This window comes from Melopsittacus undulatus, chromosome 9 (assembly GCF_012275295.1).
Source record: "Melopsittacus undulatus isolate bMelUnd1 chromosome 9, bMelUnd1.mat.Z, whole genome shotgun sequence".
NCBI classification, from domain to species: Eukaryota; Metazoa; Chordata; class Aves; order Psittaciformes; family Psittaculidae; genus Melopsittacus; species Melopsittacus undulatus.
This window is the reverse complement of record NC_047535.1, coordinates 29,689,202-29,714,014: the sequence shown is the minus strand read 5'-3', so window position 1 is coordinate 29,714,014 and position 24,813 is coordinate 29,689,202. Positions and strand designations below refer to the sequence as shown.

The 24,813-nt window shown below is 44.7% G+C and overlaps 1 protein-coding gene across 1 annotated transcript in view; it reads left to right on the top strand.

Moving 5' to 3' along the window:
- Window positions 1-24,813, top strand: part of LRIG1 (leucine rich repeats and immunoglobulin like domains 1) — a gene marked incomplete at its 5' end in the record, with an annotated part of 90,422 nt that overhangs the window by 46,189 nt on the left and 19,420 nt on the right. Inside the window, 5 exon segments of the mRNA XM_034066196.1 lie at window positions 12,478-12,615; window positions 13,619-13,762; window positions 15,956-16,099; window positions 16,881-17,024; window positions 21,845-21,988. Of these exon segments, the coding sequence (XP_033922087.1) occupies window positions 12,478-12,615; window positions 13,619-13,762; window positions 15,956-16,099; window positions 16,881-17,024; window positions 21,845-21,988 (714 nt within the window).

Here is a 24,813-nt window from a genome sequence, read left to right as displayed (position 1 = left end):
GCAATTCCCCTCATGCTGGATTGAGAGTTGCTTTCTGAGGGGATTTGGTCCATGCTACAGGCTGCACTACTCAGCTTCTATCTTTGATTGTGAACATACTGGTATGGAAAAGTGACTAGAAAGAATGCTGGCAGTGAGGCTGTTCAGTATGCACGCAGTGTACAAGCATAAGATATTCTGAAACCCACCTCCTGTTTGTTTTGCTCAGAGTTCATAGTAAGGCTCTGGTGAGTAAAGTCTTGCTAGTTTTGGAGGCAAAAGACTGCAAGAGCCTTTCCCAGTGGAGGAAGTTGTCATTAATCATGTGCTCCCAAGCAGCAGAAGAGATGCTGTTTTGAGTTCTCTGTTGGAATTCTTCTAATCATTTGCATGTCCTCTTCAAGCTTTCAGATACAACGTGAGTGCATGGAAATGGCAAAAGATCTGAGGCTATTCCAGGGAAATGAGTAATCCTTTCTTCTAGAAAAGCAACAGCAGTAAAGCACATAGCTATCGAACTCAAGAGCATCAAAAAACAATCTGGGCATGTACAGAGAGCAGTGAGGAAATCAGCCAGAGGAAAAAGATAGTGAAAGTTGGTGGCAGCTCATGGAATACCAGTTACCCCTTGAGGCTACTTTATTATGTATTTACTAGCGAGGATAAGTTTTGTGAAGCCATGGCAGCTGCTTCTGCAAGTAGAGAATTACTTTGAGCAGGGCTAGGTCTGCTCTGGATCTGTATGCTGCTTAGCAGGCCATGCTAGGTTTGTATTTGTTCTGGACGAAGGAGAGGACACAAGGGGTCCTGTGGATGGAGCACACGATCAGGAGTTGCAGTACTGGAACAGTGTCTTTTTTGTGTCCTCCAGGTGTTCATTACACCCCAAGACCAAATAAACTCCTGTTTGGATAGGCTTGCTTCATCAGAAGAGCAGGTATTGCTCCAGGACAGATGGAACTCATGAATGTAAAGCATTTTCTGGTGTGTTTTCCAAGGGCAGGTGCTTTCATGTACAATGTGCAAGTTGGTTTCCAAGTTCTGTCCTTCTTGCAGATCAAGCCTAGATTAGTTGTTAGGGTTATTTGCAAGCATGATCTTTTGTTTAAGGTCAATACGGAAAATAGCCTCATATTTGAGCCTTAGAATAGCCCAAACTTGCTACTATTAATATCTGTGGTAGGTTGACTGTCTCATTTCATGGCATATGGCAAATAAAGCACATGTCTACAAAAGCAATTCCTTTGTTAGTCTTCACAGGCAGAGCAGATTTCAAACAGAAATAGCTTGCTGAGTTGAAAGTTTTTTTAGCATATAGGAGTTTCCTGCCTGAAAACTGCTAGTAATGGCAATTTAGTTTTCTCAGAGGTGAGTAAAAGCAGAGTTACAGCTGCAGTAAAGCAAGTTAAATCATCTCTGAGTAGAATTCTCTATGTGTTTTTCTCTCTGAAAGCTTGGATTCAGTTTTGTAACAAAATAGCACAAAATCAAGAAGCTATCAATATGAGTTACTGTGTCTGTGCTTTCCTTACTGCTGAACTGCTCAGTCCTCATTATTGGTCCTCAGGTTATCCTGTTAGTTAGACCTGTGGTGCTTGCTTAGAGCATCAAATAGATGTCCAGTGAGGAGTAAGAACGGGGTAGGGGCACAATTACGGTTTCTATTTAAAAGTGTGGTGCCATAAAGCACTTATGAAAATATATCTATTTTGTTTGCCCTCAAGTGTCCTGGAAGGTTTGAGAACAGGCAGTGTCTTTTAGTGCCTCTACATATAACAAGACTATAACTGTTTCAGCAGAGGTGTTAAAAAATGAATCCTGCCCATGTGGTTCGAAGCCCAGTGAGTAAAACATCAGTTTTGCCATTTACCTTCTGCTCTGTACAATGCTTAGCACTTCCATCATTGCTTCCACTGGCACCATCAGGAATAGTGTACAATCCAGAGTAAAGAAACACCACTGTAAACAAGTGTTCACAAAAATGTGATCCTGCCATGTCTAGGTTATGACCCTACTCTTCTAGAAACAGGGAGGTGTGTGTGTGGGGGAAACTGTGATTTCTGGTTAGGGTAGATGCTAGAGAGATCAATCATACCTTTAGATGAAGTGATCACTTAAGAGGCTACCCTCCCTTCCAAGTGTGTGCATAACTCTTGCTTGTTAACAGCAATTCCACGTGAATATTGATTGGGAATAAGTGGTTGGGTGAGTACATGTTCTGCCTGTCAAACCATTTAATGTTCAATTGCACATCAGGGAAAATAGGAACAGCAGCTGGAAAGTGGAACAGGAGTGCAGGGGCGTGTGAGTGAAAAGGCAACTGGTTTAGTGGTCAGAGCTGGGCAGAGGAAAGTAAGTTTCGGAGAGGGGAAGAATTGGTGGCAAAGAATCTCTAAATGGCTCATTGGTTTAAGACTTAAACTATCTTCTCCTGTCCAGTCCATATACTGCAGATAACAGGCTGCATGGGAGCAGTTGCTGAACCACAGGGGTAATGAGTGTAAACGGCCAGGGAAAGGCGTTGAACTTTGTTTTCCTTCAGGTGCCCTGGAAAAGGAAAACCTTTTGGTGTTCTTATTGAAGACTGGTTTTATTTTCCCCTCCGGAGTATGTTTTTGAGACAGTTGTCCTCTTTTTCAAAATAACAGGAACTGAAGCAGTAAATGGTCTTCTTAAAGATGCTTGAAGAACTTATTTGCTAAGTGGTGCTAAATGCTTGCCACTGAGTTCGTAAGATCTGCTCTGAGGAGGTTTGAACAGGTAGCGTTTTACACCAGCCTGGCACAGCACAGTAGGAATTTACTTCAGGGCTCCAATTCTCTTTTCCCTGGGTCTTCTGACGCCTTGTTCTGCAGTTTCCTGAGGCCACCCTTCCTACTTGACACGTTTTATTAATAACAGGATGCCCAGACTTGTGAAGAGCAGCTATTTTCCCTGCAAACTTGACCACTGCTTTTCCACGTTGGAGCTATTCCTTCTTGCAGGCTCAACAGCTTCAGCTGAGCAGTGAAGTCTGCCCAGAGGCTATCCCTGTTCTGGTGACCTTGCTGACAAGACAGATAAGCCTTTTCAACAAAGCACAAGTGTGTGTCGTGTTGGACAGACTAACCAGCAGCCTATCTACATCTCTAAAGTGTTAACAGGAGTTTGACTGGCCGGTCAAAAATGTGTTTCTCAGAGTGCTGCCTTCAAGAGGCAAGTCTCTTAGCAGCTTCTGCTGCAAGTTCCATGGGATTTTGAGACTTTGGTGGTCTGGAGAGTAGATGTACTCAGGCATGTTGTCCTTTATTTACCTGCCTTGCCATTACAGTCACAGAGCTCTTGTGTAAATCCACCTGTCTTCATTGTGCTCCTGACAAAGGTGAGAAAAACCTGTGTCAGATCATGGCTTTCAGACACAGTGTATCCTATCATGGAGTCTGCTTACAATTACAGCTTGGGTTAATGTTGCAGCAACACCGGCAGAGTCATTACATTTGGTTTGCGCTTAAATCTCTGCTTGTGTATTTTCTCCTACTCACTCCTGTGGAGAGACAAAAGCAAAACAAAGCCACCCACAAAACACATGCACTCACTAGGCTGTGGTGGATCTTCTTTACTTTGATCATTTATTACACAAAGAGAAACTAAAATCAGCATCAGGATTTAAGGATAAAAGTGCCTACATGCTCTGTGATCCAGGGCTCTATTGCCTTTCAAATGAAGGTGTTTATTAGAAGCACAAAATTTGCCTGCAATGAAAATGAAAAGAGGCTGCTGTTGTCTGTGCTGGGGAATGGGACAGGATAGTTGCCCCAGCCACTGCTCTGGGCCCCTTAAAATGAGCTGGATCTGGTTCTTAATGCCTGTTCTTCCTCATCAGAAACCTGACTCATCTTTGAGGTCAGTGATAAGGATGTTGGGGCACAAGGCAGCAGTCCTGACATGGAGTGACTCCTTGTGCTGAGTGCTATGCAATTGTGGGGCTGGGGAGAGCAGGAACTCAGCAGCAAACTGGTGGGGATGAATCAGGACTCTTGGTTTCAAAGCCTGGCTTATGCATTTAATTTGTGATAAAAGATTGAGTTTGGCTGGCATGTATCATCAGCAGAAGAAAGCCCTTGAGGTAAAAGTGCAAGATGAAAAGCCAATGGCAGAGCAAGAGAGTAACAGACCGAAGATGTAGAAACGCTGACCTGACTGTCATCTGCCAGCAGCTGAATGACCCTTTTCAAATACTGATGCAGCTTGGCCTTTGAAGAGGCTCTGCTGAGCCCCACGACCCCATTCAGACAGCTGGCACAGAGCCATGTGGTTTCCTGCATTCTTGTATGAAAACTGCCATTTACCTTATATGACTCTCTTCCATCTGTTCCCATGGGACAGTTCTCTTCCTTCTTGGCAGAGCTCAGCACTCAGCAGGGCATCCCTTCTTCTTTGCAGCCTTTCTCAGTGCTTGCTCCAGACTGAGGTCAGGGAATGTGTGAAGATGGAGGGTGGCAAGAGCAGTGGTTTGGACTGAGAAGTAGAAGAGAAGGGGGGTGAAAGACTAACATGACTCAGAGTATCTATAAACTGGCTGTTTCAAAACCAGCACTGATTTATACTCCATGATTTAGAGGTCCTCTGCCTCCCTTGTACCAGAGAACTGGCCAAACTGCATTACACATTAGGCAGCCCTTGCTAGAGGTGCCTGCCCCAAGCCTAGCAGGTGCTTCATCCCATTGAGGGATGCACACAGTGACCCTGAAGGTAATTGCTGAGATGTTTTGTGGTAGAGCTCCACACGTGGCAATGAGGTTCTGCTCTGGTATTGAGTTCATAAAAGTTCAGGGAAGCTCCTTAAAGAGGGCATGTGACAGACAATGAAAGATGCTTTGCACAAGCTTTCTAATGCCCTTTGTGAATATGTCATTTAAAAAGCCTCTGTGGGGTACAGTCTTAAAACATCCTGTGTAACCAGAACAGAGCAGAAACTCTGGTCCTCTTGGAACCACCCTGTTGCTGATGGGGGGAGCTGTGCCCATAACAGAGACTGTCTTGTCTTCAGAAATCTTAATTTGCTTTGATGTCATAACAGGTTGTGTAATTTTCTGACGAGATAAGACAGCCTCTGTTTTAAAGATGACTAACTGCTCCTCCTGCCTGTCCTGCGTGTTTCGCTCTGTTAATGGAATTGAATGCTGAAGGCTTAGGAAGTTCTGTATTGCAAAAAAATATCCAAAATCATATGGTGGCAAGTCAGAAAAGTCTGGTGAGAGTAAATGCAGATAAAAGTGAAGGAGAGAGCTTTTAAAAACTGCATCACATACCTTGGTGGGTCTAACACACAGCATAAGGTCATCTAACAAGTCAGGAAGTTTCCTGCTAGTGCAGAAATACCCTAAGAGAATATGTATCTCGCTGGATGTGGCATTTCTGGTTACATCAGAAGAAAGGCTTTCCTTCATGCACTTCAGACTGAACTCAACAAAAGACCTTAGTTCATCAAATCCAAGCTCTTGCTTAGGTCCAACTGCTAAGAAAGTCCCCTTCTAAGAAGTATGCGTGATCTTTGCCTAACTCTTATCCATGTGGCTGCCTTATGAAAGAGCTTTGAGAGTGTGCCTGGCAGGAGAACATCTGCCTGTGATTAGGTACCCAGGGCACAAAGATGCTCTGAGGCCACACTTCGACTGCACCAGGGTCAATGGTTGCAGTCCATTGGTGTGAGAAGCAGATGAGTTTAATCCCGTGGGTGGCCATAGAGCAGCCTTTAATAGATAGGGAAAACATAGCCCTTGAGTCACACTGGTCTCACATGAATAGTCCTGTTGACTTCAGTAGAACTATTTGTATGAATAATAGTTTGCTTGTGGGAATAAGGAGTTCATAACATAGCCCTCTGCAGTGTCATGGACTTGACTTGCAGGTGGCTGCTGCTCCCATGTCCATAGGGATGAATTAGCAATTCTTATCTCCCACATTGCTTTCTGACTCGAGACATCAGTGACCTGGAACAGGAGATGTAGTTACTTCACTATGACAGGTTGCTTTCAAAAAGGAAGAAAGAAGACTGTTGGTTTTGAAGCTCCTGTCTGTCCCAGCCTGCATATGTAGCTGTGGGTAGTTTGCTTCATGCTTGTCCATCCTAAACCAACAACAGAGGGCGAGAACATGACCTGATGAAAGCCCCCTGAAACAGATCTGTTTTGAAGCCGATGTACAGCAAATGGAGAAATGTCTGTAGACTTTCTACCATAGTGTGTGATAGTTAGACTAGTTCCATCAGCTTCTTCTTGCTTAATGCTAGATATGATGGCTTTAAGTGAAACAGTGTAAAATGGTCATGGATTTTGTTCTCTGCATCTTAGAAAGACCTTTTTCTGAAGGAATGCTAGGGAGAGGGAAGTTCCTGACATACAGCCTAAAGCAGAGCATGTAAACCGTTAAGAAGATGTGAGGATGCCTGTAAAAATCATGCAGTGTTGGGGTTTCTTGGTGGTATGTGGGTGGTTTTTGTTGGGTTTTTTTTTGTGGCTGACTTTAAACTGCAGTGCCTGTCACTGCTCTGCTCTTGTGCATGCAGCCTGCACCTGAACAAACAGAGCTTTATCTGTGGCAGCCTGGGAATCCACCAGGACTCCTTGGGGAAAAAGAGTGATTCAGAGCATCTGAGAGAAGTGTGGGCTGCTTCCATGCATCCTTGCTTCCTGCCCAAGTGATAACCCCTGCAGCCTTACTCTGCAAGGCAGTGGGGCTGCTCCCATAAGCAAATACCTGTTGTGTTGGACAAAAAATGTACATTCTTGTAATGGCATGAAATCTTGAGCCTCACGGATTATCCTGGCGAGGCTGACATGACAATGCCAAGTGTCAGGCAGCTTAGTGAGGCTTTCCCAGAGCAGTTGGGAAGTGTGACAGCTTATGGACTCTGGGCACTTCAGTCCTTTGGGGAAGGTCTCATGCAGAGTAGCAGAGGATTGTGTGCCATGGATTTCCAGGATGTCATCTGCGTGTTCACTTCACTTGCTGCTGCAGCCATCTGCTTCACTATTCCAAGGCAAATCTTTCACAAGTTGTAGTACAGAAGAGGAACTTTTCTGGAATAAAAGTCTTTTTTTTTTTCTACAAGTAAAATATGAAAATAACGTAAGAAGTTCTGTATTGATAAACTGTACAATCTTTGAGTCAAAGCTGATGTCCAGGTCCTAATGTCATTCTCATCTTGGCTTTTTTCTTACATTAATAAGAGTGACTTGGGACAGATCTTCAGTTATTGACTGTAATAAGGTGACCAGAACACACAAACATTTCTGTTGTTGCTATTGTAAAAACAAACACGTCTTCCACATTGTCAGCTCCTCTTCATCCTTGTCAGGAAAATTGCTCAGGTGTTGTGTTCTAGTCAAGAATAGAACAGTCTTTTATCATTTGTGTGTGTGTGTGTAGGGAGTGATGGGCTAAAATCAGCTAGTAGATCATTTAAGGTGAGAGTTCAGGAACCTGTGCCTTGAATCTTCTTCAGCATCTCTAGGAAGATCAGTATTAGATCCCATCTTTTCTGTACTGAGAAGGTGAAGGAGGAGGGCAGGTAATTCCAGGCATGGCTTAGTCACAGTGTATGTGATCCGTCTCCTATTACAGTGCCTTTGATCTCCTTCCCTTTACATAGCCTGCATCTGACACCAAACCTTACCTCTCCTTCAGCAGCAAGCCCCATAACTCTTCCTGGCTCCAGCATTTAGTTTCTCTGATACTTTCCCCGTATGGAAATATTAACCAAAGCCTGAACTTTTTAATCTCTCTGTTTCTAGTCTTGTGATCTCCCTTGTATGCTAATGGTGAAAATGTGCTGGCATATGGATAGAACCCTACCCGAGGTGCGGAACCTCTCTTTTGAAGCTTGATTTTATTCCTGATGCCTCTAACAGGTGTTGGTTTAATAGGTTTGCTGCATTACGGCTTGCCTCTTTCTTTCTTGTGTGAGCCCAGCCAGATCTGTAAGCTGACACGACATGAAGGCCAGGCATGTGACTTCTCCCTGCCTTTACCCTCACTTCACACCAAACACTTGCGCTGCAGACTCCTGGCAGCCAAGGCAGCTTTAATTCAGGCTTTGCCTAAACCAGGAGGTTTTGTGCTGATGGTGTTTGAATCAGCCCAGCCAAAGCCCCCTCGCACGTTCCCATCTGAGGGTCTGCTTGCTTTGATTTTCCACTGTCAGCTTTCTGAGGGCCAGGTGCTGAAGGGAAGCGAATGCGGCTTGAACGACAAAAGGAGGGGAGCATGTTTGTGCCGCTCTCTGCAGAGATTTCACACGAGGAGTTTGAAGCTACGATCTGCGTTACACTGATGAGTGCTCTCCAAAGGACAGGGTTGCTGCAAAGAGGAAGGTGAATTCTTCTCCTATTAGGTCTAGTGGAAAATGTTTCACAGCCTGTTTATCAAACAAATATTCATAAAGACTCTTCAAGTGGGGAAACCCACAGGGATTAAAGTGTAACTTTACCTCTAAAATACAAGGCGAGATTCCTGGAAATGCTGCAAGCTTTTGACTTTGTGCCACCTGTTGTTTTCCTGCCATCCTGTTCAGCTCCCTCCCGACTCAGAGCAAACCCAAACACGCTTTGACTTCACTGGAACATTCTGCTTGTTTTTCTGTCTCATGGCAGAGCCAGAGCTTCCTGATGTGGTCCTCGTGGAGCTGGTTGAGGTTAATCCCAATCTCCTGTAATCCTGAGGGTTCAGGAGTGGTGCTGAGAGACTGTGCTACCTGGGGGTGTTGAACCCTGGTGCAGGAGAGTTAAGCAGTGGTGGCTGGAGGGCAGGGAGCTTCCTTCAGCTCTTCTCTCTCCTCCTGTAGTTAGTGCCGACATGAAGGTGAAGCAGTTCTTCAACAAGTGCCACACACATGCACCTCAGACTGTGGCACTAATCCATTGCCGACTGAGCTACCTTGGTTTGTCCCTAAGATGTTACAGTATGAAGTGGCTCTGGGAACGAAGTTGGGTATGCACTGTAGAGTTCAACTGTCATAGCCAGATCCTTCCATATTCATGAGCAAACCCAAATGGATTGCAATGGGCTTCTTGGTTGCTGTGATTTCTTTGTCACTTGAACTGTTTTCACTTCAAATTCCTAGTCCTCATTGAAGGCAGTCCTGCATCTTCCGAATCCTGCATTCCCATATACAGCTGGTAAACTAGAGGTAGAGAGGGGTTAAGAAACTTGCCCAAGGCATATGAGTCAGTGCCAGAGCTGGGAATAGAAACCAAGAGACTTGGCTCCAGCTCCAATCTCTAATTGCACAATCTTGCATCGAAGCCCTGTCATCATATACTATTGAGGTAACACTGGTTGAAGTGAGATGAGGGAAGCTGTTTCCAGGCTGTGATACCTAAGGAGAGGGGAGAGGAAGAGACACCTGGAGCCAAATTGGTTGTGGAAGCACCAATAATTGGTGCTTTAAAGCCTGGTTTCAGCAATTGGTCCTAAAATCTGATCTGCCACCTTTGAAGCCAACAAAGTGTAAACTAAGGAGCTGGTTGGGAAAAATCCAGCCCTTTTCCAGTCACTGTTAAAGGGGAGAGGCAAAGGCAGAACGTCACTGGTCTTTTCTGTAAAACACCCTTGCAATGAGACTCTGGGCACAAAGGCAGGCGAGCTGGAAGGTTCCAAGTAATAACAGGAAGGGTTAAATCCCATTTCAGCTGTTACTGCAAAGAATGAAAAATACAATGTAATCAAGCTAGTAAAAGGTTTGGATGATGTTGTGTTCATATCACAGGCTGTGTATAGGAAAAGTCAGCCAGGCTGGTTTTGTTTGAAGTGCAGTGCTTGAGAGGGTGCAGTGCTTTGCAGCAAACTGTCTGACATTCCCCAGCTGGGACTGACTGGGGATGGTGTTTGGAGCTGAGAGTTCCATTTGGAGTCGGCCCATGTTTGAAGGAGACAGAGAAAGGAGAGAAAGGAGCCTGTTTCTTTCCTGTGTGAAATAACGCATCCATCTAATCTGCCAGCTGCAGCACATGGAAATCGAGGCAAATGGACAGAAATCACCTGGAAACTGTGGATATAGCTCAAACAAGTGTTCTTTCCTGTCCTTTCCTTCCTTTCTTCTGGGACAGCAGGGAGATCTGGCTGATTGGATATACATTGACCAACTAAAGCACAGAAATATTAATACTCTAAAAAATAACATTGGCTTCTGAAGAGTGCTTCATGTCCAAATGCACTCTATGCTCTCAGTCCCCTTGCACAGGCTTTGTCAAGTAGTCTATAGATTCTCCACATTCACGTGTAGAAACATTCATTTCCTTTCAATTTACAGCCAGATTCATCTCAGCCCTCACAGCCTAGATGAGATCAGAGTTTAACTCACAGCCCCTGCTTCAGAAAACATGCTTGGGGTTTGTTTTCACTTATGTCTGTGGAGGTGTTTCCCTGAATCAGGGTCACACATACACAGGTTTAATTCTTTTGGGAAGGCAAGAGATTAAAACTTTTGAACTTGCTGATGCTACCAATCAAGTTCATTGCAAAAGAAACTAGTCCTTGGGGAAAGGAAATTCCCCTCGCCCATGTGTTGAGTTTATGGAGGTCACGAAATTCTGGGTGAATTTCCCTGTATTTTACTATTACTTGTAAGGGTGAAATTAAAGTATGGGTTATATTCTAGTAAGAGTAAAGTAAGAGTTCAGTTCACTGGTCCTCAGTCCTATTATGTGCATGGATGTGAAAATTCAGTTTTCATTCCTAGCTGTAAATGAATATTGGTCATTTGGATAGTAGTCATATTGTTGCCTTTTATGCAGTTAGTAGTTGTAGAGACCTGTTCGCCTGTAACCCCTGGAATAATGAGTTTGGGGACATAAGTTATGACTTCCCTTTAATTTGGTACCTTTTGCATCATATTAGCAGCATATTGCTATAGTGGTGTAAAATTTGCCCTTTTACGAGCCTTTTATGAAGTAACATTGAAACTGTTTAATCAAAGCAGTGTTTCTGTGAATGCTTTGCCTGTATAAGTGAGGATGATGTGCTGGCTGTTTAAATGGTGAGTCTCCAGAAAGCAAATTGTTCTGGGGATGCAGTTTTTACCCTTTTCCTGTTACAGATGCCAGCAAATGTGGTGGTGAAACAATCTGGTTTTAATTACAGGGAGGGTAAAGGAGCAGATCACAGTGTGGGGAGCAGGTCCCTTGCCATGTGCTGTTGGTATTTTGAGGGGAGGGGTTTTCTTCACAATAGACTTGTCTGAACCTCTGGGAGAGCTTGAAGTGGGAGTGAGACTGCAGAAGACAGCAGCTTCAGTGCCTGGAAGGCTGTGGTCAGCTCATCCATCAGTTTCAGAGTGCTTTGTCATGAGAGCTGGGATGTCCCGCTTTGCATCCAAGAGTGCTTTCACTGGCTGCTGTCTTCTCTTCTGTCTTCTCAGTAGGTAGCCAGCCGGATTAAGGCACAGTTCTTGTCTGAGCTCTCTCTACTATCTGTTATTATTCAGCAAGTTCTCAAGTGTCTGGTGAGCATCCCTGTTTGGAGTGCCTCACTCACAGCCTTGCCAGTAATATCAGTGACTGGTCTAGGTTCACACCAGGCATGTGCTCTACTCCCTATGACTAATGCACAATGTATTTTTCTAATTGATTACTGTTCTCTCAACTGATTCAGGCCAGAAAAGAGTCAGATGAAAGGACTCAGGGTTTTCTTACTTAGACCTTGTTGAGTACAGATAAGGTCTAGAGGTACTTGACTGTTTGATGGCTGTGGAAACCCTGAGGGCAGCTTGTGGTACCTTCTCTAAAGAAAACCATTAGGTTGAATCCTTCAGGCTGGGGCTGGTAAGGCAGCAAACACAGGCGATTATTAGAGGGTCTGAGCCTGGTGCTTGGGCACAGCATTGGCACTGTGGAGTTCTCCTATGGTAACAAAGCTATCAAAAGATGAGGAGTCATTTGCAAGCTCTCTTACAGTGTTTCTGTGCATTACAACCCCTTGTAACATGGTCTAAAGCTGTGAGCTTTCAGAAGGATCCATAGGAAGTAAGGAAACAATATTTTGTAACTTCCTGAGATCATATTTACTCACCTGTTTCCCACTTGGAAAATGCCATTCTCTGTGTATAACATTGGCAGGTTGCTTAAACCACTGATGGGTACTCCTTGCCTGCGGGTTTATAATCCAGCCCTGCATATAACACATCTGTTCTGGAAGTGCAGTTTTGTGGCATTCTGATATTAAAACCTATGGAGTCAATAGTTCTGTAGAAGAAAAGGGTCTTCTGCTATAACAGAAGTGTCTGGAGGCTTGCAAATATCTATGAGCTATTCCCTCTAGTCTCTCGAGCCATAGGAGTAGCATGGGGATTAAGGAAGATCCCTCTTATGTGGGTTTCTCCTGGGACAGCTATTGAAGAAGAACCATAACTCTTAGTGTTGGAACTCAGATGCTGGCCTCTGGGCCTGCTGCAACCTTGTGTATTCTTGTGTTCCTCCTAGAGAACTAACTTGTCTCCTTTTCTCCTCCGATCTGTTTCAGGCATCACAACAGGATCCGCAGCATTGAAGCAAGTCAGCTGAAGCCCTACGTTTCCCTGGAAACGTTGGACCTGAGTTTCAATGACATCACAGAAATCCGAAACGGCTGCTTCCCACAGGGACTTCACATAAAGGAGCTGTGAGTTTTTCTTGTTGGGAACGGCTTTTGTTGAGTTACCTTAGCAGACGAAAGGGCCTCAAACCTTTAAAAAGAGAGGGAATGAACATACAAAGTACAGGGTTGTTCCTCTGGTTTCTAAGTGCAAAGGACAACTAGAAGGCAGCACTTTGTCCCTACTGTCAGGTTGTTTTTTGAGCTCTGTCTTTTTAGTTTCTGGTGGATCTGTAAAAATACAGATTATTATTCATTATGTTGCATGGCAACATAGAAAAGGTATCCTGCATCCTTCAGGTGTGGTTGTCTTCACACCTACAAGCCAGAAGAACTATTTGCAGCAGGCCTATTATGTCTCTGTCCCAATGGGAAGTGTATATGCTGTTTCTCAGATCAGATGTTCTGGAGCATCTGAGGGGAGGAGGAAAGGGGGAATGACTATTTCATCATCAAATTGACTACTGAATGTTAAAGCAGAAATCTCTCATTGGTTGTTTGAGGAAAACTGGGGTTAAGCAGAGTAACACCTTCCTTATTCAAGGAAACATAAAATAATCTGGTTTAGGTACCTTTGAAGAGGTGCAGACAGATAATCTGCTTGCATTAAAGTTTGCACCTAAGTTTCTGCCCCTGATTGTAAGAGGATACAGAGAATGGTGTTGTGACTGTTTTCCTGTTGTCCTTAAAGGCAGCTTCCGTGGCTAAGGCTAAGTAAGAAAGAGCCCTGGGACAGATGCTGAGGGGAAAATGCGGGATGAATAGAGCCATCCTGCACTGGAATGTTCTCCAGTTTCTGGCTTCCACTCCTGATTACCTTGCTGAAATAAGAGGGTGTCAAGGAGCTCTTGGGAAGTGCACAGCACTTCTCTGTCACATGGGAAGGGCACTGTGCTCTTTGTGCAGCCAGAAATCCAAGTGATCTGAAGCTGCCTCTATGATTTCACCAGCCTGTCTGGAGACCAACTAAATGCTGATAAAAGGAGTTTTCTGACTGAACCGTTCATTTTTCTGCTGTGATTTATTGCAGGTACCTGGGGAGCAACAGAATCAGCACCCTGGAGCCTGGTGCATTTGATAGTCTGTCACGGTCCCTGCTAACACTTCGTCTGAGTAAAAACAGGATCACTCAGCTTCCTGTCAAGGCGTTCAGGCTACCCAGGCTAATACAACTGTGAGTAGAAATGCCCACTGTAATTAAGCTCAGACACACTTTATGGAGAGAAAATATCCCTGAGGATATACACAGCAAATGTCACCCTTCCTCACCTGCTATCTATAAAACTTCGAATACACTATGCAGTAGTCCTCTGCCAGCACCTAGTGCAACACATTAGGAGAGGGTCCTTTTTGTCTTGCAAATACTGTCTTTTCAGGCTGTTCTTCCGATCAGTTATGAAGGGAGGGATGCTGCAGCAGACATCAGCATCTTGTGCACTTAACAGTGTAAGACAAACCCTTGAAAGCTGCTGGTGTCTGTGGCACAAGAGAGGTTTGGAAGATGTTTGTATTGAGAGTGACGGAGCTCAGCTACTGTGTTAGTTTAAGACCACACATATCTTTATGTGGTGGTAAAAATTCAGTGATGGAGGGTTGTTAAACTGATATATTTGGGCAGAGAAAATAGCACTCTAGATGAGTTAACACACGCATTGTTGTTGTCCTGCCTGTGGTCCATATGGCAGGAGCTGCATGGGGATGCATAGACATCTGCAGCTATAAATATGCTTTATGTGTAAAATAGCTCTAATGGGTTTAGCTTTTCCCTTCTGCTGCTGGTGGAGAAATGGGCCCAGCCTGAGGCATGTTTTAGTTTATCCTTCAAATTTGATAGGGAAAAGGTCAACCTCTCTCTGTTAACAAAGTCCACAAAAGCTGCTGGAACTCACACCTCTAAATGGCAACCTCTTGATTGAGAGACAAATCCTTAAGTCAAGGCGTGCCTAAGGAATGAGTGTGCATTTATGCTTGCATATATGTAGGATTTATAGCTAGTTTGGGACTGTACAGTGTGACACAATAGCATGTGCATCTTAAAAGTCTGTTGCCTCTCAGAAGTTACTGTCCATTGACTGAGAGCTTGTAACCCACTGCGTCATGTGCAACATGAGAGTCAACTCAATCTGTTTAGGATCATAGTTTTCACTGAAAGTTGGAGTAATTGGCATTCCTAAAGACAGCCTCACAGCTTGTTGTTTAACCCTAAAACATGAATGAAATGCAAGCTATACAGACTTGGTGTGTTGTAGAATTCATGTTTCCTGGCATAGTTTGCTATAGCCTAGGAAGTGCAGTAAGGCAAGAGTCTTAAGGCCTGTGAGATATTAATCACTTAACTTGACTTTAATTACACTCGAGTGCAAGTTCAACATTGTTTTTTTAGGCAGTTACGAAGCAAGCTTAAAGTTTCTATGGCTTCCTCATCTTTTCCAATACAAGTTCTGATGTTGTAACCTCCACTGTTTTCTTCCACATAAACACTGAATAGGGAACCACCCTTAGGTTAGTCTTGGATGTGCAGAAAGATACCTGGTTTAAAAGCTCTGTCTTCGGCTTTTAGTGCATTGTGTTAAGTTTTTCACTGAATTTAGGGAACTGGTCTGTCTGGTTCTAGCAGTCCATAGGATTCTTTGATACAGTTGGTAAAGGTATTGTGAAGATGTTCACACCGCTGTTCAGACAGAAGGTATTCCCAAAATTTAGGACCCCGTCCTCACACAGGGAGGAAAGAAATGAAATACAATGAACCAAATTGGAGGTCTTTGTGTATACAAAATACTAAGACTTGCCTTGTTACTGGAAACAACTTGTTTCACTCTTTATTAGTTTCTTATAATAGGAAAAACGTGAAATCTTTCAGGGGAACTGAAAGCTTTCCTTTCAAACTTAGCCATAACATTTCCTCTTGGGCTCACAGTTCTTAGGGCACCTGCTTGTTTCAGAGCACGTTTTTACTGGGCAATTACAGGTCCCATGTGTTGTAAGGGAAATAATGCTGATGTTTAACTGTGTGGTTCTAATGGTGCCTCTGCCTGAGAGAAGATGAAGCGAATTTATCCTTTTCATTGATGAAAAGGATAAATGGCTTAAAAGAAACACAGAGAGAGGAGGGATGAAGAGGGATTTCTGCACGGTGTGATTTCTCTATAGTGCAAGCCTGTCCCAGGGCGAGTTTGTTTAAGGGATCACACCCAGCTGACTTGCCTGCCTAGCTCTGGAATTGAAAGTTTCCTGTGTGCTTCTGCTGTCTCCTGGGAACTGCTGACAGAGGAGCTGTTGGCATTGCTGTCCCCATTGTATGCTGTGCAGATGCTTTTGTGAGAAAGAGCTGGGGTTTAATAAACTTGTATGGCCCTGGTGATTTTAGGGAGCTGAACCGGAATCGCATCCGCCTGATCGAAGGCCTGACGTTCCAGGGACTGGACAGCTTGGAAGTCCTGAAACTCCAGCGCAACAACATAAGCAAGTTGACTGATGGGGCTTTCTGGGGTCTAGCCAAGATGCAAGTTCTGTAAGTTGGAGAAATGGGCTTTTTTTCCCTTAAAAAGCCTAGACTTCTCTTATCATGTCCGTCTCTTATCAGAGAACACTTGTGCTTCTTTCTGTGTCCTGCATGCACAGAGCTCTGAAAGCAGTTTTTGCTTCATTAACCCCCATTTTACTAAAGCTTATTGCTTTACCAGGTTCAACAAGAGTCCTGTTTTTCAAGCTGTGGCAGTATTTCTTTGCTTTGAACATTCAGTAGGATCTCAACTGGTCTTTAAATAAAAGTTCATGTGGCTTCTGCAAATTTGGAGTGGTACGTGGAAACTGTGTTGCAGACCTGATTATTCTGCCTCTTGGGATACCCACAAATCAAGCTGGCCTATCTCAGTGATGTGTTCTTTCCATATGAGAGAACAAATTGAACAGTCATTGCAGAGAAACGCTTGAAACTTCCAACATGAGTGACTTTCAAGTGTGTTTGTGTGGTCACAAGTGATCAAGGCAGCATGTTTCTGGATCCTGCTGTCACACAACTGAGACTCTACAAATACAAACATAAATGCGATGCTTTAAGGACAGTTTACTTGCAGTGGCACATACCTCTGCAGCCGCAGCTCATTCTGGGCTTTTTCTTTGTGTTTTCCTTGAATTTCTGTTCTTGCACAAGAGTTGCTCACACATGCACATATCCACATGGATTTGTAGAAATGTGCGTGGAAATAGCGAAAATTCTAGTCCTTGTTGGAAATTCTTCAGTATTTGACCACTGCTTACGTGTCAATTCCTTGTGGTTTTTGTCTCCACAGCCACCTGGAGTATAACAGCCTGACAGAAGTAAACAGTGGCTCTCTCTATGGCCTTTCATCTCTGCACCAGCTTCACCTCAGTAACAACTCCATATCCCGCATCAACCCTGATGGATGGAGCTTCTGTCAGAAGCTGCATGAGCTGTAAGATGGTTTCTGTTGTGGTTGGTTGGGCAGCGTGTGATGCTAATGTGACATTGGTAGGAAAGGGGAAACAAGATTTTTCCCATTCATATGGCTTACAGCTCTCACAGTGTCGACCAGTAGAAATGCAGGAACTGCGGCCTGTTAAGTGATGCCCTTACTATTCATGGTGCTGTGACCTTCAGAGGACTTGATTAAAATAGGTTTGCACCAGCAACAAAGACTAGAACCCACTAAAAGTATACAGTGCCAAAAGGCCTGGAGAGCTTGTGAGCTGCAGTTTGCCAACGCTTTCAAACAAGACATGCACAGCCTGCTGTATAATGATGGCACAGCCTGAAGGAAGCTTTGCTTTATCCTCTGTATTTACAAAGAGCAATCATGGTTTTAACCAGCAGAGATTTGGCCCTTTAAGGCAGTTCTCCTTGTTTCTCCTGTTTACACTTTACCCTTCCTGTAAGGCTCAGTTGTTGAAAAGTAAATGCATTGACTTTGCTCTCCTGAGATTTCCAGCTGTGAATACAGTCTCTCTGATAAATGAAAGAAAGCCTCGCTGCTGAGGACAGCACAGCAAGGGTGTCTTTTGGGTCTATGGCACTGCTTAATGCCTTTTTGAAGAGGCACACATGGATGCTTGCAGTATTTACAGAAGTAGCTGTCATCCCCTTGGTGGGCCTGTGGAAAGATACACTTTTTTCTTGGGAGAACTTGACACATGTGGTTAGCTGAACTGTAATTCATTCTGCTTGGTGCTCGGAAATCTCTTGTTAAACATTGTTAGGGGTTGTCCTATCTACCAAAAAGCAATACAGTAAAACGGCTTCCTGCTTTCAGAGGCCTCAGTCCGGACTCAGGCTTGAAGGCCAGTATCTGCCTACCGAGCTGGGGGTCCCTGGTCTTTTGGGGTGTGGATTCAGAGATAGGTGGACATAGCACATGGCATTCCTCTAAGTTTAGAAGCTGTAGAATTCATTTGCTAGCCAGGCAGGTGATTTTTGGGGGCACGGGAAAGTATTTCTTTTCCCCTTTAGTTAAATACATATGTGCTTGTTTAATTGCCTAATTTTCCAAATTGCTGTGAAACTGCCTGTGCCTAAAGGGCTCCTTTACTTGGCACAGTGCTGTAGACAAGGGAGAACTGTTGCTTCACATGCAGATCCTCAAGTGATGTTTTACTAGGTTAGGGCAGTGTCAATAGAGAAATCCTAAAGGCAGCAGATCAGAATCAGCACCATGCTATGCCTGTGGTCTGCTTGAATCTAAAACATCATAAAGGAAGAACCTTCCTTCATAAGGCATATCCCACAGATGCCTACTGTGTTAGTAGCATAGCTACAGAAGCTTTCTTGGGCACCTGCTATCTGGTGCCTGTGTTGAAGCTTTATTTCAGCCTAGGTTCAGATGGGATGGGTAAGCCCCATCTGCATCTTGCAGAGCTTATGTCAGAGTTGTTTAGGGAGAGCCATGCTTGTCTGTCTTTACTACCTGACACTGTCTTTGCAAACCCTCAAGGTTTAGGTTAGAGGTTGACTATCTTGCTGACATTCTGTATTTGTCAGTTATGGATTGGGATCATTTACCAACAAGCAGTGCTAACAGTGAGCTGTCCTGGCTTAGAGGCCGTCCTCTGCGGTAACTGCAGAAACCACCTGGCCTGGTGCAGGATGCAGTAGATGTGGAAAATGCCTGGTGGTGTGAGGTGGTAGGAGCCACAGGGGCATGCTCAGCCTGACAAACAGGATTGTGCTGGAGTCTGAGGCCAGAGACGACATAGGCTGATTCGGAAGGCGATTAGATGGGTGTTAGCACAGATCCCTGCAAAATAGTGCAAGCTCTTGCAGGTGTTGCCTTTAGGGTAAAGCTGCTGCAGGGAGCCATCAGATACTCCTAACTGAAACTCCCACAGCCAGGGAGCACTTGTAGGAGAGGTCTGCTCTGAAATTGAAGGGTGAGGAAAGGAAAGACTAGATCCATCTAGGCTGCCTCTGTTCACTTCTTTGAATGTGCACATGTTGTTCCTTATTAAAAGATCTTTGCTCACCTCCACTATTGCTAAAGCTCTACTGAGTTTCAGTTACCAGAAAACACTCTTTGGTTGTACAGGTAATGAACTTCATAGTTCAAAGAGAGTTGGCCAAACCCCTGCTTATCTGTGCTAAGGAAGGAGGTGATCATCTGAAGGAAGAATTGTCTCTCCTTTGGATGCTGGGAGAAAATGTGACCCCAAGGCTCTGATCTGATGTAAAAGCTAACAAGGAAAGAGAGCTTTTGCCTTGCTATGGGCAGGATAAAAGGCTGATTGTATTCACCAGTCAGGTGCTAGGACATCAACATCATGGAAAAATCCACAGTGGGAGCATAGGATTTCATCAGAGGTAAATGATGTCTTGGCTGCTGGGTCTTTCTTTTCACTTTATATTTACAGTTTGGTCAACGGGGATGAAATGTGTTAGATGTGCCTGGTCCAGAACTGCCTGGCAGCAGCAGCTCCAGCTGCACAACAGGTTTCTATTTTAGAAAAGGTGAACTCCTTTATATCTCAGTTTTGGCATGCTTGCTCTGTGTGCTGCCATCCTGCTTCCTCACCAGGCCAAAAGGGCTGGGGAGGCAAATGTTCCCACTTGTTTGTTCCTGTGATTTCTTACTGGTACAGAGATGACAAGGTAGGGGAAGCAGCATTCTCTTCTCAACCCAGATAATCCAAACTGCTGAGAAGGGAAATATACAAACTGGCCTGTCCTGTGGCAGGAAGCACAACCTTTCCATGTTGAAAGGAGCCACTGTCAGGTGTATTAGGTCCTGAAACCTTCCATGTGGTTGCAGTCATTGAGAGAGCCCTCTAAATACTGCTGCTGTCCATCCATCCTTCTTGAGGTGCTGTCAGAATGAACAGAGGGGAACATGCATTCACCAGTTGTGGCAGGAGCTCTTCTGTGTATAATCAAAAGGAACTATTTTTACTTCAGCCAGGTTTAGGTTTCCTTTTGAACACTTTTTTATTTAAGCAGAATTGTTTAATTCCAGGTGAGCATGTAATTTTGACCGGATGCCAGTTCCTCATAGCTAACACTGCAGCTTCTTTAGGAATGAAAGTATTTGTCCCATAGCTTCTGCAAGTTCATTAATGAGTGATGATTCTAAAGCTTCTCCTCTGCTCACTTACCCAACTAAAAGACAGCTCATTTCCCAGGTAGATGACTCTCAGTGCTCCGATTGTCTGTTTTGACTTAGGTTCTGGCTTTGTACTGACTTTCACACCAGCCGTAGACCCATTTTTAAGCAGCCTCATTAACATGTATTACTAGAAGAGGAATTTGGAGGTTTGGAATTCAGCTGAGGCTTTTTTTCTTGTTGCCTGTACAATGAGGGATTTCAGTGCTTGTTCAAAGCTGCATAGCTCTGCTTTTTGAAGGTTAGCAGCCCAAACCCTCACATCTTCTGAAGTGACTTGTCCTCTCAGGTGACTGAGGTAAAAAATCCAATGCAGCTGCCCTTGTAAAGAGAGAAGCTTGAGAAAATGTGCGTAGCAGCAGGTAGTTGAATGCCACTTTTTGTACCTTCAGTGTGAAGGCAACTTAAAGGCAAGGCTATTGCTGGTCACACTCATCTGCCAGCAGCCCTGCAGGGCTTACCCAGCTGCAGTGACATCCAGAGATCAGGAGGAATATACTCGCAGCAGGGAGCTGTGGGTGAATCCTTTAGGTTGAGGATCACTGACCAGTGACTGCCTGCTGGTGCCCCATCTGATGAGCTGTGCTGGCCTTCACTGTCACCAGTGCTGCAGCTGTACTGCTTGCATAGGAGATGGTTGCATAGTGTGTGAGGTGTCTGCAGTGGGTTTTAGCTTCCCAGTGTCTGTCCTCTGTGTCAAATCTCAAGAAGCCTCATCTGCACTCTGGCTACAAGAGAAAACCAGCTTTCTTCCCACCAGTTGCCAAACTGCAACAGGAGTAAGCACTTAAATATCTCCAAAACCCGGAGATAATCCAGACAAGGGGAAGGGATGGAAAGCAGGAACAAAACCAACCCTCCAATATAAGTCACTTGTAAGTGAAGATGATTTCAAGCAGGCCCTACACTCCTTGACAAAGGGGAGTGTGAGGGAAGGCGGCTGGTTTACAAGGGGTGCCTCTTTCCTGCGTATGAAAGGAAGCATTCAATTGCCTTGTGATGAAAAGCTTTTGGTTCTTGACTGGGATGGAGCAGGCTGTGGAGACACGCACAACCAGATGCCCGAGACTTGCTGTGCACGAGGGCAGAAGGATAAGACACCTGAATGCAGAAGTCCTGGGCCTTGTACTTCAGAGTGCATCTGTTTGATGTCACTCTGCATCTCGCAGGGCATGGGGAGGCTTTTTCCTCTCAGCCTCAGAGGGAGTCCAAATGGGAGTGAGGATTGAGCACAACCAGGACTGATGCCTGAGTGTTACCTATACGTTTGGGGTCTGAGAAGAGGTGATGCTCCCAGACCCAAACCTAGCCATAAATAGCGGCTTGTCCCTGCTATACCTGGCAGCATGTGTATGAGGTTACTGCTCTCATTTGCTGCTGGAGGGGCCTCTATTGCCTGTGTAGAAGACTTCCCGAAGATGGGTACAAAATGCCTCCTCTTCCCATATGGTTATCCAAGCTGCCCCATGGATATCTTGTGGGAATATTTGCAGACTGTGGCCATATTTCCTGATCAAGCTGTTATGTATCCACCCAGTACACATTGCCTGCTGTAAGGTGGCTGTGGGAGGCAGGCATTGCTTGGTGCAGAGGAGTTTGGCAAATACTGGTTGGATTGACAAGGGCTGTTGTTGTTTTTTTCCCCTCAGAATACTCTCCTACAACAACCTAACCAGGCTGGATGAGGGAAGCTTGGCAGACCTTGGGGGACTGCACGTGCTACGCCTGAGCCACAATTCCATCAATCACATTGCTGAAGGTGCTTTCAAGGGACTCAAAAACCTGCGTGTCCTGTAAGTTGCTCTGTCAGCTAACACATACCTTCCCTCCACAGTTTATGTTCTGCCAAACCGTTCTGCTTTGCAGTTGCTTTGTGTGCCTGTGAGATGGAATCTAGCCCACCTGAGCAAAACCCCCTGAGGTTTCGGATCTTCAGCTGGCAGTGGTATTTCTCTTGCTATTTAATTGAACTTCATCTAATTCATAGAAATGGACTATTTCTATGGTCCATTTTTATGGTTGGGTCATTCTGTGCTCAGGAAGAGTAGGGAATGATTCCTACCACTGACAGAGCAGTCTTTTCAACCAAGGGAGCAAGAAGCTGTTGCAAGTACCATGAGAGTAATCTTTCTGTCTTCCTTTCTCTTTGGTGCAGAATTGGGCTCACTTGGGTCATGAAATGTTCTGTGAATCAGATTTTCATGGTAACCCCTGAACAACAAAAAAGTAGTTGCCATGGTATCAAAAGAAAAGTTTCATGTGCCCTAATACTGAATTGCCAGATGATCCATCCAGCGGTGGCTATGGCCATTGACTAGAGACTTTTAAAGTCACTGACACAAAGTAATACCTGGAAAGGAGCTTGCTAGCCTGGATACCAGCTTCTAAGATACTAGAGCTAGTAGAGATCATTAGATCAGTCTGATCTCCTCTGGGATGGCAGCTGTAGAACTGTATTATTACACACTGTTAAACCCCACAGTAGATTGAAGAACATCTGGGCTTGCCTTAGAAACATCAGAAAAAGGGGAGTCCAATTCTAATAATTGTCCATTCCTGCAGCTGTGTTGCCTCATTCTCCCTTATTTGCAGCTGCTGAGCTGATAGCTGCTGTCCTCCAGGGGCTGTGAGCTCAGCACCTTCAATTGGCACACCAGAGAGTTCTCACAGTCTGTGTTACAACACCATCCGCACTCCCAGGCTGCTTGAGTTCAGCCTGATTCAATTCTTTCTCCAAAAGAGAAAAGAAACCCCAATACTTCTATTCCTTTTCAGAAGTCCATTGTGGCCTGAGTGATTAAAAGGAAATGGGAACAGAGAGGTCTCCCCTCTTTGCAGTACATTTTGCATCTTACTCTTTCCTTTATTGAAGTTCACAGTGAAGGAAATGACTGGAAAGTGAGTTTGGGTTTTGTTTGCTTTTTATTCCCCCCCTTTTCCTAAACTGAAGCCAAAGCCTTTCAGGCACTGGGCATTCAGAAAGGGACCTCTCTGAGGCAGCTGTCAAGACCGGAACTAAAGGTTTCCAAAGAAAAATGGAGGGGAAGGGGAGCTGGTAGTTCTCTTTGCTCTGCAGTGAATGTGGAGCCTCTTTCATGTCTAGGGCAGAGAGGGGAGGTGGAGAGGAGGGGAGTGTGTGAGCGAGCTCTAATTTAATAAAGAGAAAGGCCTATTGGGTCCTGCACCTGGTGAAAAAGACCCGAGCATGCTTTAATTATGGGCTATTGTTGGGGAGCCTTTGGTGGGTGTGAAACTGCTGAAATGTGGAGCTATTCAAATAGAGGTCAGGCCCGGAGACCTCGCAGCACAATGATTAACAAGGCTTCGAGCATTCGAGCTCAGCCAGCCAGAAAGAATAGGAAATTGGCAACAGGGGCTGGGAGAGGAGTTTGAATACAAAGAGAACCAAGCCAAAATACCCCACGCTTTTTTTCTCTTCTCTCTATTTTCACTCATTTGTTAAAAAGGTTTTTATTCCTCCTTTCGAACACTAAACCTTTGAGTTGCCTCTGGATGAACAAGCAATCCCATTTTCTTTTCCTTTCTCAAGAAAAGACAATGTGTGGCAGTCAATTAATAAAAGTGTGTGTCAGGGAGTTTCTACAGCCTGTTCCCACTTGTCTGTTTCTGCCATGGGAAAGGGTTTGTTGGCCCAAAGACCAGTAGCCCGTGGTGGAACTGAAGAGGAGAAAAGTCTGAGAAGGGGTTTGCCCCTGTAAAACAAACAGAGCAGCAGTCATTGGCTTGACAACCACAGGGGAACTGCAGAAACTTAGCTCCAGAAGGATGCATTTGCTCCTGCCCCACTCAGATGGTGCTGAAAATGTCAGCACATCAAAGAGTCTCCTGGACTTGTCTCTTAGGTCACCATAGCATTATGTGCACCCATACGCCATGGGGATGTTGAGTTTTATCCATTCCGTTGGCGTAGATCACCCTGACATCCACAATGAGACCAGGGTTCCCCAGGGACATGAGAGTCAGGTCTCACGCTGAAGCCAGCTGAGATGCAGGAATTGTGGCTTTTGGCCATCTCCTTTCACATCTTTAGTTCTCACACCAAAGCTGGGAAACGAGCAGAGTCTGCAGTAGCTTAGGTACTGAGAGCAGGAATCTGAGCCCCATCTCTGCCAGTGCTGAAACTGGGGGAGTTCTTTTCTGTTCTCTTGTGGGTTACTGTGTATTGGTGCTGCATGATGCCCATGTCTGGCCTGGTCCAAAACGAAGGGGATTTGTTTCTTCTTTTTTGATATTCTTATTTTAAACTGGGAACGTTCTGATAATGATCTTCAAAAGGTGCAAAAGGAGTAGCGAGGGTTCATGGGGGTTATCTGGGTGGTGAAGTTTACTTTTATTGTGGGGTTTTTGCTGGGTTTTCAATCCGAGTGATGTAACAAAACCAACAAAGCCTATTTATTTTTTCTTCCTTTCTTTGTACTTCACACTAGAAATGATGAATTTCTGTCTGTGTTGCTGGGTGTTCATTGCTTGCTGGAATTAAAGCTGGGAGGGAAGGATTTTTAAGCAGACTGTTCAAACAGCTTTTGTGGATCTCTCTGTTTGTTCTGGGTGCTTATTTTTCTTCAGACCTCTTTGACTCGTGTAATTGATGGTCAAT